Here is a 13,427-nt window from a genome sequence, read left to right as displayed (position 1 = left end):
ACTGTAATTTCCATGGTTGTGCAAATTCCTTCTAACCCATTTGTCTCTAAAGTGATATTGTATAACAACTTTTGCTAAACAGCAGTTGATAAGTTTTCCTTTAGTGCTTTCTGTCTGAAAGGTTCTGCAAGAATATGGTTAAAATTATCCGTCAGCACAAACCATCTTTTCCTGAATGTATGGAATAGCTTGCTTATTTCCTACAAATTTAGGTCTTAATTACAAATCAAGTTAATATTTCAACTTTGTAATGTTTCAAGTTGGGTCTGTCAAAATTTTGATTTAAATATATCTTAAAATTTCAAGTTTGTTTTTTTTGCATTGGCAGAAAATGGCTTTAAAAGCTAAACAAAATCATGACAGATAATAGAAAATAAAGAAGGCAAGTCACTTCTACTAGTGAGCATTGGTGACAAATGACAGTTATTGGTAAACCCTGTGTTATAAAATGAGCTCTAACAGCAGCCATAAATGGAAAATGTTAACATTTATCATAAAGTAATATATTTTCTGTTATTGTTGGCTAACATTAGCCATTAGCATATGTTTATAGCACACATTAAACCCTTGGCCTCAAAAATAGAGATAACCTGACTTCCAACCTGTACTTAATCAGTGAAGCATCATGAAGACTGATTGGTATGGTTTCAGGCTTCAAGTTTTAGCTAACCATATGCTAGCTGCTTATGCCAGAACAAAAAACGTGGCAGAGAAAACCGTGAACCGAACTAAGTAAGGGTGAGTAGTATCGCTCCCCAAGAAAGGGGGAAAAATCTAAAACCTGTTGCTGTGTCATCAAGCTAATGAGTTGTTATGTTTAGTAACTAAACCTTAAAAAAAGCATATTAGCATTCCAGTCTGGGTAATTTTGCTAATACGTTTCTGGATAATTAAAAAAAAAAAAAGACCAATACAACGTGAAGTTTCTTGAAAAATACTGTGATTGAAAACATTTAAAGCTTTTCAAACTATAATTTCTTTTCTTCTGTTTGCTGTTTAAGAAAACAAATATTTCCTTCAAATTATGTCTTTGAGAGACAAATTGCCACTTGCTTGATTTTCTAACTGACCTCTTTTCTTTTTTTGTTTTTTCTTTTGTCAAATACTAAGATACTTCTTGGGAGAAAAACTAGCCATGTTTTGCTGATGTTAGCTTCTGTAGGTAACTCGGTTAATAAGACATTGTGAATGCCAAGTCTTACCAAAAAGGCTGGACGAATAATGACTCTTACAATGTACACTCCAATAAAAGGTTGATATATACGTATTTTGTTATTTGGGCTGGTTGTTATGTTTGTTGTTTGTTTTAACCTTCACATCTTGTCACAATGGATGTCTCCTCCAATCTTTGCCTTTCGTACAAAACCACTGGTAAATTTTTTGTTGTAGGTCTCACAAGACATGGTAACATTCCTTTTCTACAATGAAGAGGTAAAATGAAAGGAGCTCACAATCATGTCAGTCCAGCAAGGAATGTAGGTCCCATCACCTACAGATCTGGAAACAGCTGGACAGAGGATTATCACAGCCTTTACTGACCCAGGTAGAAATAAAGGGCAAAACATGGGTGCAGTCCTGACTGTGAATTTCAGCTGTTGACTCTTACAAAAAAAAAAAAAAAAATAGGACTTTTTTTCCCCCCTTGTGATCAGAATGAGCTTATGTGAGGTAACAAGATAATAGTAGTCCAGTCCATTGAGGCTGTGTTACCTTATTTGACAGGAGTCTGTAAATCTAAGCATGCATTTCTTTGTATTTGGTGCCATTTGATGAAAATGCATTATACTCTAAGTAAATGAAGAAAGCTATATACGCACACAAGACAGACACAAACACAAGAAAGAAAGACTGAGGAAATAATAATTGGCCTTTCCATGTTATTTATAGACAACTTTAATGACCACAACAGCTCTGTGCTTTGGTCATTTATTTTTAGTAAATAGCCACATCAGCTGGTCTGTTACCTTCCCTGTCTTCTGCTGAGCTTATGAAAGGGATTAGGGCAGGTATGGCACTTTCCATCAGTGTGTTCCTACTTTGATAGACTACTTCCACAGAGACCAGCACACACAAAGAGAGAAAACGCTGAAAAGCAGAAGCACTTCTGTGAAGTTTTTGTGTGTTTAATGGGAATGCTTTCAAACATATTATGTCATTTTCTTCCTTTGAATATGAAATTTTTAAGTTAGTGAATGCAGAGGACCACTAAATATGTCCTTACCACTTTCACTGTAACTAATATTTCAATGACCCTGAGCCAGTTTATTGAAAAAACAAAAAGGATGTTGGGCAAGTTCATTGGCCAATGAGACAAACTGGATAAATTACTCAAAAATGTATTTATGCCGATATGATTCCTTTATCAAAGATTAAATGTGATACTCCCGTCCATCAACCCACAGATTGTTGTACACAGTGACAGCACAGCTAAATGCAGTGTCTCTGATATCCCCGTATTGGTGTTGTTTCTATATCATAATAATGTTGGTTCAGCATTGAAAGCCAGATTAAAAGCCACTGACCAATCACGTTCTTGTGATGTCATAAGTTTGAGATCTGGTGGAAAAAGCTAAAACCATTAGCTAATTTCTTGGTAAGTTAATCCTGGAGCAACACTGTTATGATGATATAGAACAAAACCAACACGGGGATATCAGAATTGGCACATAACACATAAAAGTGTTTTGAAAAGTGTTCCTTAAACAGTCAGCCTTTCTGAGATAGTAAATAGTCTATTGTAAAATAATCTACCATGTTAACATAATTCGGCACTACGTGTGTCAGCTTTTGACCCTACGAAAAATAAAATGTTGCTCACCCCTGACTCACCACTGACATTTTATCAATGGAGTTCATCATTGTAATAGTTAACTGTACTCTTCCAGCAGCAGCAGTAGCTGCCTATGTTAATAAGTCAAACAACCCGAATGTTGTGACTCAGAGGCCTAACAGCTCTGGGTTATGTGTGGCTTTGGCAAAATATGTGATACATGAAAACTTGCCTGCTTAACATTTTTTGTGGTTCAGAAAAAGGTTTTAAAATTCTCTGCAGAGCATTAAACCCAGTGTACATCCTTAAAATCATGGCAGGAATTCCATATGGGATAGTGTAGTGACCACCCTGAGTGCATCTACAAGCAGGAAGTCTCTGCTCTTTATCGATGATTTTTATGGAAGAATGCCTCTATTTACAGCTTGACAGACATGACAAAGTACTGTGCTTGAGTAGAGGAAGTTGTTTCTTTTTTTTTAAACTGCAGGACACTTAGCTAGTATTGTGCATACTGAGCTGCTGTGCATCGGATACCACTGATAGAATGGTTTCCAGTATAAATGGGCCCCTCCATAGGGGGGGTTTAACTATATTCAGACTTCTCACATCTAGATTATTGTTGCAACTTCTGCAGCTTTCATATGTGCAAATTTGTGCAATGTAGTGAGCTTATTGAAATATGTTTTATGTCTTCCATCCAGTCTTCCACCAATGAGAAGAAGTCTTCAGACTCAGTGGCTATATGTGAAATAAAAAACATATTTTTTCAGCAAATTTGAATCTTGAATGTTGAAACCTAAGCCGTCTGATGCACAATAAACCCAATGATCAAGTGACTGGTGCTTTGGAGACTGTCGGTCCTGATCAAATCTGTAGTTTTCTGGCCGTTGCCACCTCTCAGGGCCTGACACTGCTGTCTTTGAACAGCTGTTCTGTGGATTTAGGAGTTGGGGAACTCTTCCAAGACATATAAACAAACACAAGACCAGGATTAGGATGGCTGACACTAATAGATCACAATTCTCAGTCTCTTGCTTTCACTCTCTCAACTCTCATCCCCCACCTCATATGATCTTCTTCTTGACACGTCATTCCTTCTTTCCATCTCTGATTTGTCATCTCACTAGCACCTGACTATCATGTCAGTGTGACTGCTCTAACAGGGCATATCACAACCTGATAAAGTTCAAACTGAGGATCAGAATGGGGAAGAGAGGTAATATAAGTAACCCAAAAGAGGTCAAAACATCTAGTGAGTGGCAGTTCTCTGGATGAGAGAACCTTCTTGTTAGAGGTCAGAAGAGAATAGTCAAACTGCTTTGAGGTCATAGGAAGGCAACAGTAACTCAAAAGCCACTTGTTATAGCCAAATGCAAAAGAGCATCTCTGCATGCATTTAACTGAAACTTGGAGTACATTGGCTATAACAGCAGAAGCCACTCTAGGTACCATTCCTGTCAGCTAAAAGCAGGAAACTGATGCTCTCAAAATTTGATAATAGAATATTGGAAACCCATTGGCTGCTCTCATGAATCTCAATTTCTGCTCCACCATCCGGATGGTAAGATCAGACTCTGGTGTAAACAACATTAAAGAATGGATCCATTCTGCCCTTTGTTCATCCCTTTATGACCACAGTCTACCAATCTTGTGATGGCTGCTTCCAGCAGGATACTGTTGCCATGTCACAAAGCTCAGATAATCTGGTTTCTTGAACATGACAATGAGTTTATGTACTAAAACGGCCCCCACAGTCAGATAGAAGCCAATAGAGCACCTCTGGGGTCTGGTAGAGGAGATTCGCATCATGGTTGTGTACCTGCAGCTGTACGATGCTGACAGTTAATATGGACTATCTATATGGACTATAAATCTCTGAGGAATGTTTCCAGCAGGTTTTTAAATTTACAGAGGATTACAATAAATTCCTGCATTTAAAAATATTTATTGTTACTTTCATGATGCCACCTCTTGTTTTTATTAAAATGCTCTCCCGAATCTTCAAATCAAGATAAACAGAAATCATCCTTTTTACGGTCGCAGCAGATGGCCGCCCCTCCCTGAGCCTGGTTCTGCTGGAGTTTTCTTCCTGTTAAAAGGGAGTTTTTCCTTCCCACTGTCACCAAAGTGCTTGCTCATAGGGGGTCATTTGATTTGGGTGTTTTTTTCTCTGTATGTATTATTGTAGGGTCTACCTTACAATATAAAGCGCCTTGAGGCAACTGTTGTTGTGATTTGGCACTATATAAATAAAATTGAATTGAATTGAATTACAGACATGCGTCAAATCTATTCTGTTTCTTGTTCAAATGTTTTTTTTAAAGAAATCTATTCAACAGGGTTTATTGGGTAAGGTTAAGGTTATGATGACTTACACCTCAGAGGATTAAAACCTTCCAAAGTTAACTAAAGCTGCCCTATAACTTTATATCTCAAACATCTGCATGTTGGGTTGAAGTGATATCAGCTGAAGTTGAACTAGGGCTGGACATTTGTGCAATACCACTTTGTACCACAAAATGGTGTAGTGAGTCAACTGAACCTTTATTTAACCAGGCAAGTCATGAAGAGCATGTTCTTGTTTACACTGGCAGCCTATCCAAAAAGCAAAACCTCTGGAGAAACTCGGTGTAGCTTAAAAGAAACACCAACTGTTAGAGTAACACACATCCAAAAAATACATTTCAGCACACACTGCTAAAAAACAGCTGGTACTTACAAAAAGGTATTTAAAGGTGGCTAACATTAGCAAACATTAGCAAACATTAGTTGTCATTAGTCGTCCCAAGCTAGGTTACTGGTCATAGGCTGTGCCATTCACTGGCATTCACTGTGCTGAACAAATATGGGGCTCATCGGTTTTTATTTGATGTTATACAATTTTTAATCACGCTTGTTTGCGTAGTTTCTTCACTTGTCATGCACTGTGAATTGTTCAAAGAGCGCAAAAGCCTTGCTTTAATGCGTGTTATCTTGAGTGGGTGTATTGTGAGTGTGTTGAAGTGGGAATATGCATCAGTGGCACTTGACCAGTAAGCTGACTCACTGATAAACACAAAAATTGGCTCCGTGGGACTGACTGCATTCTTCCCTTTAACAGCCTGACCCCTTTCTTTCAAATGGAGCTCATCCAGAAACCAAAGAGTCAGAAAAGAGTCTGCATCCTTCCACAAGTGGTATTGTAAACAGCAGGTGGCTATATTTAGAAATTAAATCAGTTCAACCACAACAAATCATATTTACAGTTAAGAAAACAGCGATTTAGAAAACTTGTCAGTAAACAAATTAGTTCACTCCTTCCACAAATTAAAATACAAATGCCATATACCTAATTCCTATTGTGAATACTTAAAAAAACAAAACAAATTCAACATTTTTAAAATGTAAAGCTGTCATTGCAGTGCAAATTTCCAGTGTATTTTTTATAAGAATTCACGTCGGCCTCCTTAGAAAACCCAAGTTTTCACCTGTCATTGTTCACCACCGTCGGTCAGTCCATCGTCATCAGTATCCAAATGATAACAAGATGATGTCTTTTATGACACTTTTATCGTAGATGACGAGGGACTTCCACCTGGAAAAGACAATGATATAATCAAGCTAGGAGGTATTAATACACATTACTGCTCACCACATGACTTTCATTTGTCTGACATTTTGTTTGACCCAAATCAAGCAAGAAAGCACAGTGGTTGGATGCCTGGGCAAAAATGTTTATTCCCCAACCATTTGGCAAAAACCTCCTTGCAGTTGTTTTGGTCACTACCAGATTGCCCGTTTTCCATGGCAGATGCCACCTTGTCTGCAAACACTTGCCAATTACTCCATACTCCATAAGCAGTAGTGAAACTGTGAAGAGTCCCACGCAAACTGTAAACCACCTTTTATATCTGTTGGATGCACAACTTTTACTTTGAAGGCGAACGTTCTCTGTTTCCAGTTTGCGCTGCACTTTTTCAAGGTTTGCCACCACCCGGTAAGTAGTTAGCAAGTGTTTGCAGACAAATTGCTGTCTTTCACGCACTCTATAGGCTATGGCGGCAACCTGCTAGCATCTAAAGCAATCTAGGGGTCAACTCATGACGACAAGTAATTTTATCGGTTCACATATTTATGAAATTTTTGTTATTGTACATTAGCTAATGTTTTCTCCCTTCCCCAGTCTAATGCTAAGCTAGCTAGCTACATCTATTAGATTCATCACCCACACGCATTGGCTACCAGTGATGAACTCTTTTCCTAGTTGTAATAGCAGGATACAGCATTTTCATTGTGTCATTATGATTTCTGACTAACACAAATTGGACCATTGCATCAGGGATGTGTGTAATGTCCTCGCTGGTGTCAGTAGATGTGTTAAATGTGTGTTGTTGGTCCGTGTTGTGTTCTGGTAAGGTGTTGTGTCTGTCTTTATCTAAGTTTCAGTCAACAGTTTCTATAAATACCTGCATTAAGTAGCTGGAATTTCACAGCTACACTTGGAGACCCTGCTATCTGAGGGCAGAGCTAATTTTCCACTCTAACAATGTGAAGAGCTGTAATAAAGCTTCAAAAGCATCTCTTTTCTCGGAGGTAAAAATAGTTTAGCTCTCAGAATAATAACAGAAAAACAAAGTCCAGATGGGTTCATTTGCAGTTCCCTCTTGTTTGTCCTATTATATTTTCCTCCATATCAGTTAATCTGCCTCTTCAAGATAAAAATACTTGACTTGTTTGGCCGTCATTATTATTTACTGGCTGTAAAAGCGTTGTGATCACGCCAAAGTGCTGGATGGCAGCAAGTAGCCTTTTGCCTGCCTACCCTCTACAGACAGAACATAGCATGTCAGCCACAGAGATGACTCAGACACCGCTGACTCTGTGTCATACACATCTAAATTAAACTCCCCGCTTGTTCAGTTTGCTTTCGAGAGACTCTGCAATTTTGCTTCAAGAGCTCTGCTTGTCTGCTTGTGTTTCTGCTTGAGTGTTGAATTTTGAACTTTTCTCACACTGAAGCTCGAAGCACTCTAACCTCACACAATGTTTGGCTGAGTGCCCTTCTAAATAATCAAGTTTCAGTCTGATACAACTTTTAATGTGAATATTAGTAATTAGAAGCAGATTTGGGTCTGGAAAAACATCAATTTAACACCACTTACCCGTTTCAGATTGCGCATGCTGCTATTGCGGATGGACTCCATCAGTTGATCATGGGCTGACCTCATTGGCGTTGATGGCCTGCTGCCCTCCTCCCCTCTTCTCTCTACCGACACTGGCCTAAGGGCATTTTTGAGCTCTTTAAGGATGCTGTTTGTCTCATCATTGCCCGACACCTTCCCCTTCTTCCCCTTCTTCCCTTTTGTTTTCACCATCTTTTTCTTGCCCGCTTCATGCGCCTTGATAACCTCTGCAATCATCCTCGTGGGCTTTTTCTTCTCCTGCTGCGGGAGAGGAGGTGGAGGAGGAGGTGGCGGAGGAGGCGGGGGTGGAGGTGGGGGAGGAGGTGGCGCAGGGGGTGTCTGTTTTTTAGCCAGGTCATTTCGGGGCAGTTTAGGTGAGGACCAGGGAGAGGCCCTGGGTGAGCTGTAAGGTGATGAACTTGGTGTTCCTCTCTGCTGGCAGAGAAAGGCGCATAGACAAATAAATGGATAAACAGAAAAAGTAATATTTCTGGAAAAGCTGTGCAGGTGAAAGGGTGCGGATTAAAGTTTGAGCAGGTGTTCATTTATATGCAAGTAGTGCTAGCAGTTACAAAACTAAAGTTAAAGTAGAGGAACTGTGAAAAGTAAAAATACGTATATAATAAATGGCCAACAAGACATTCACCCAGGGGTTAGTGACGTCCAGCTTTTAAAAGTGAGTTGGGTTTTTTTTGTTTTTTTTAACTAGGTGTCAAAAATGAGTAGTATCGGACTGTGACATCACTGCAGACTAATGAGGTAGCAACTTATCAATAACAAGGCAGCTACACCCTCAATCATACCATGATTTATTGCTTATTTTACTCTAAAATTGGACATAATTTGCAAAATAAATACCATGGCCTATTAAATATGACTTCTGATTGAAATCATAAACCCATCAGGGAACATTTTAATGAGGTTTCAGAAGATTTTTGCATTCCCTTTTAAATTTCCTTATTATTCTAGCTTCCCCAGTTTTCCTTCTGTAGTTTAGTGTCAACGATAACCTTGAAGTGATCGTCAGCTCTGGAGTTAATAATTTATGATATATAATTTATGATTTATAATAAGAACTTTGAAAACAGTAATGCTAGTATGAATTTTAGTGTAAGTGGGGTGCGGGATGCTGCCCAGCTAGACAAAGTAAAGCCGCAAACCAGCGCAGTGGTTCTGGGGTTAACAGCTCCTTCTTGTGCCCCCTGCTGGTTCTGCTGCTGCTGCCTCTGCTCCTGCAGCCGTTTCTGCCTCTGGCGGTCTTGGTTCCTGGTGAGGATCCCTGTCATGCTCATTCTCGGCCCAGGTAGGTTGAACTGGTAACCCAGTTTGATCAAGGTGTAGTTTTCCCTCAGAATTTTCACCATCTCCATTTCCACCTGCGAGACATGTTTGCACGTGATGATGTCATGATGTCATTAGCACAGTACAGACACAGAATAGGAATGAGAAGGAAGAAATCCAACCTGTCCTCCACACATGTGCCTCTGGTTATGAAACCTGAGCTCCGTCAAGGTGTTGTTTCCTGGTAGTGCTTGAACCAGAGCCATCACGCCTTTTCCAGACACATAGTTAGACTCTATATTCAGGCTGATGATGGAGGAGTTCTCCTTTAGCATCTTAGCAATGGCCAGAGCCACGGGGTCATCCGCTCGGGTATTTGCGAGGCTGAAGGTTCTCACATGTGTGTTTGACCTCAATGCTTCAGCAAATCGGATGAGAGTTTCCTGAGAAGTAAATTATTAGTATTTATATTTTTCAGAAATATCAGAACCTTGAAGCACAGAGCATTATAAAAAGTGAAAGATAATATGATTCTGTTCCCTTCAGCACTGCCACCACCACATAGATGCCAGGACATTCCTGAAGTCATCTGACACTTCAGAAAGGCCAGTGTTTACCACACTGACACAAAGCCTTGGTCCCAAGCTGCTGTTACAACAATACTAAAATTAGCCGCAACTTGTATGAGTAACTTTCCTGCTTCTATTATGCAACCCACCGGAATGGCTTTAGCATCAAACACAGATTTTAGAGCACATGAGAAACTGGGACTGTTTTGGAAAGCCCCACCACTCCAAGCCTTCCAACACATTCAGTTTTTCATGTGGTTCCTTAGGAAAATCGATTGCCGACCCCTGAATCTCATGGATGGTTTGGATTTGCCAGCCTCAGCCAGGGTGACAGCTGCAAGCATCTATTTTAGTCAATGGGAAATAATTTGGAAACTAACGTGATCATCTCATGACTTCGTTTCTAGGATGCTAATGTGGATAAATTTAAAAAAGCTACTAAAATGTAGCTTTTGTTCAGTTCTTTCCTTTTTGGTAAAAAAGGCCTGCAAAGTTTCCTGTAAAGAACTTCCTGTATCTTCATCTGCCTGGTTGTGAAATTTAGCTAAAAGTTAAACAAAACTGCTGGATTTGGAAACAAAGCTTATAGATTTAAGTTTCACAAAGTCACAAATTTGTTTAACTCACAATAGAGCTGATTGCTAACCTGTTTTGTTTGATTGCCTTATGATAACACAAGTGAAGCAACACACAGAAGGATCAAAACCTAAATGAACGTAATGTGGTGATTCATGCAATTCTTAGTCAGCAGCTAATTGTAATTAATGTTATTATAACCATAGTTATCTACATTTCCTGTGACATGTTGGTGAAGATATTTTGTGAAATTAGTTTGTTATGAAAGAATTTTATTTGTACCTGTGAGATGTCATCTATATTATTGAGATTAACCTCAATGAGTTCAGAGTCATTTCTAAGCACTTGCTGCAGAGCGTCATCGACGACAGTTGGGTTTCCAGTGGTGTTCGGGTCAGCAGGTGGTGGAGGAGGAGGAGTCCGCCTAATAGGCTCCACCCTCTGGGGCTTGAGTAGGGTTAGGTTCTCGGCCCACGACGTCACCTGCCCTGAATTTTTTGACGGTTCAGGTTTTGATTTATTATTTTGTTCTTCTTCCTCCTCGTCTTCTTCTTCCTCCTCTTCTGTTACAGGTTCTTCTTCACTCTCCGTCTCTTCTTCCTCTTCTTCCTCTTCTTCATCACTGTTCTCGGCTTCCTCTTCTTCCTCACTTTGTTTTTCATTCTTTTTTTGCTCCTTCTCATTTTCATCATCTTTGTCCTCTTCTCCTTCACTGGTTTCTTCTGTCACACAGTCCTCCTGTTCTTCGTCCTGTATTTTAATACAGTTAATGACTGTGAAGGTTCTCAGTCATCCAGACCATTGTAGTCTAAAGAGCTTGGAAAGAAAAGCGTCTGGATTCTTTAAGTTGCTCGAAGACATTTCACCTCTCATCCGAGAAACTTCTTCAGTTCTAAGGTCAGATCTAGGTAGAGGATCAACAGGGGGTTCATGACCCTCTTGCGGGACACTCCCCTAGCACTTAAATCTGGGACTGTCCACCATTTGATGTTAGAACTGAAGAAGCTTCTTCTTGAGAGGTGAAATGTCTTCAAGCAACTTAAAGAAGTCCAGATGCTTTTCTTTCCAATCTCTTTAGACTAATACAGTTAATAAAATCTTGAAATGCTAGCAGGATCATGTGATATGGACAGCGTCTTACTAGAAGAATTTGTAATAAAGTTACTTTAAGTTACTCTGTTCTTTGGCAAAACTAATAGAACACCAGCACAAAAACATAAAAATAAAATAAATGTTAACACTAACCAGTTTTGGACTTGCTCCACCTAACTCATCCTCCAGCAGTCTACGTGTCTCGTTCTCCCAGTACTTCATGAGGGCTTCTCTGCTGAAGGTGCCTGTCGGGGTCTTATCTGTCTGATCTCGCTGTCTGAGTCCTATGGGCACATTGGCATCAGGATCGATGTCCGACAGCTCCTTTTCCAACTCAGCCAGCTCCTCTGCGCTGAGAGAAGCCAAAAGCTCATCTTCATCAAGGTCTTCATACTTACTCAGCTCTCGACGATACCCAAAACAGCTCATGGCCAAAGTGTGATAAGCACAGAAGTGACAGAAATGCAGGCAGACCGGTTCTTGATTTGCTTATGATCTGGTGTAGACCCCAAAATGAAGACGCTTGGGATTGGAAATTCCAACAAAAGATACGGTCCACTATGAAACTAGTAGAAATTCAAAGTTAATTCAGGTCTTTAATGACAAAGAACAAAAGTTATCTGCACATTCTGGATCCAGTCTTCTGCCACTGAAGCCCACTCCAGTCTGAACCAGATCTGTCCTGGCCAACCGAGTTTATGTGACAGAGAGCCTCCGTGTGTGTCCGTGGCCTCTCCTCTCTAATCTCCACAGCTGCTGTTCAGGCCTTAAGAGAGGGATCAGAGGGGAACGTACTAAAGTGTAGGCACCATGATGCAGCATCTTTTTTTGGGAGGTGCTGCTCTGAGAGGCAGAGACACAAAAAGCCTGTGAGCTCAGAGACCATGTGTCCTGTCAATGCAGTTGTCTGTCACCTTTGTTCATTTCACTGGGCTCAGCATATAGTCAACACAAGAAGTAAGACACATGACATATAGTTGAAAAAATGGCACAGGCTTGGCCGCTACATATCCTTCAGCAAAAAGTTCTCTTTCTCTTTTATGCCAGTTTTGATGATTCTATAAACACATAAAATAGTAGTTAAACATATTGAGTGAGGGACAAAAGCCTTATTTATAGTGAATTCTGCCAACTTTAGTTGGTTTACCCACCAAAGAAATGGGACCTAAAATGTTACATATATTTTATTAGCCACAAGTTTTGGGTAGTGGCCACTGAGATTCCTTCAAAAGGTGGCTGGGCTCTCCCTTGGGGACATGGGGAGGACCCTTGCAATGTGGAAGATGATGTTCTTAGACATCAATAGGAGCCAGTTGAAGTGCTTTGGACAATTAGCTATGACTAGTGGGTGCCTTCTTGGTGAGCTGTTTCAGAGAGTCATGGCCCTGGATAAATGGGGAAAAATGATGGGTGTATATCATCAATTTCTCTTTGCTATTTGGGCTGATTGGGACCTGATGAATGTAAAAACCAAGAAATATCTTTTTACCTGATTTGGCTTTACAAGGGCCTGATATCCACATATGAGGACATTTGTTTTATATTTTGATAGAACAGGGACAGTATAATGTCCTCGTAAGAGGATATCAGGCCCTTGTAGAGCAAAATTTAGTATTGTGGTCTAGACAACCCAAAATGTGATGTCCACATATGTGGATGCCAGACCTAGGTGGTTAATAAAAAAGATCCTCTGTGGACTAAATTCCAATTTCAAGAGTAATAATGCCCACCCTCTATCTCAAAAACACTTTTATTTAAGTTTAGGCTTGAAACATTGGGTGATACTGAAACTGAAACGCACAATGGAAGAGGCAGGCAGGGAAACAGTAAAATGCAACAAAGGCAAACTTACACAGATACCATGTAAGAAGGGAAGAAAGGCAAACAAGCAAGTGATCAATACAATCAATACTATAGGGCAGGGGAGGAAGTGAAAAAGAATACAAGAGACAAAAGACTATAAAAATAAAACAG

At 39.9% G+C, this 13,427-nt stretch overlaps 1 protein-coding gene across 2 annotated transcripts; it reads right to left on the bottom strand.

Annotated features, from left to right (window-relative positions):
* Positions 1–1,073: 1,073 nt before the first annotated feature.
* Positions 1,074–12,483, bottom strand: lmod2b (leiomodin 2 (cardiac) b). 2 transcript variants are annotated; one of them, XM_085137280.1, is made up of 6 exons: positions 11,607–12,483; positions 10,644–11,111; positions 9,399–9,659; positions 9,096–9,311; positions 7,915–8,370; positions 1,074–6,347 (listed from the first exon to the last, which is right to left on the bottom strand). In XM_085137280.1, exons 1-6 carry the CDS (start codon positions 11,880–11,882, stop codon positions 6,321–6,323), a joined length of 1,704 nt encoding a protein of 567 aa, XP_084993406.1. In that variant the 5' UTR covers positions 11,883–12,483; the 3' UTR covers positions 1,074–6,320. The 2 variants fall into 2 exon arrangements, with proteins under 2 accessions (XP_084993406.1, XP_084993407.1); XM_085137281.1 differs by having other exon boundaries at positions 7,915–8,367; positions 11,607–12,481.
* Between the last annotated feature and the right edge of the window lie 944 nt (positions 12,484–13,427).

This window comes from Neolamprologus multifasciatus, chromosome 17 (genome assembly GCF_963576455.1).
Source record: "Neolamprologus multifasciatus chromosome 17, fNeoMul1.2, whole genome shotgun sequence".
NCBI classification, from domain to species: Eukaryota; Metazoa; Chordata; class Actinopteri; order Cichliformes; family Cichlidae; genus Neolamprologus; species Neolamprologus multifasciatus.
The sequence above is the reverse complement of the archived record's forward strand: the minus strand, read 5'-3'. Positions and strand labels throughout refer to the sequence as shown.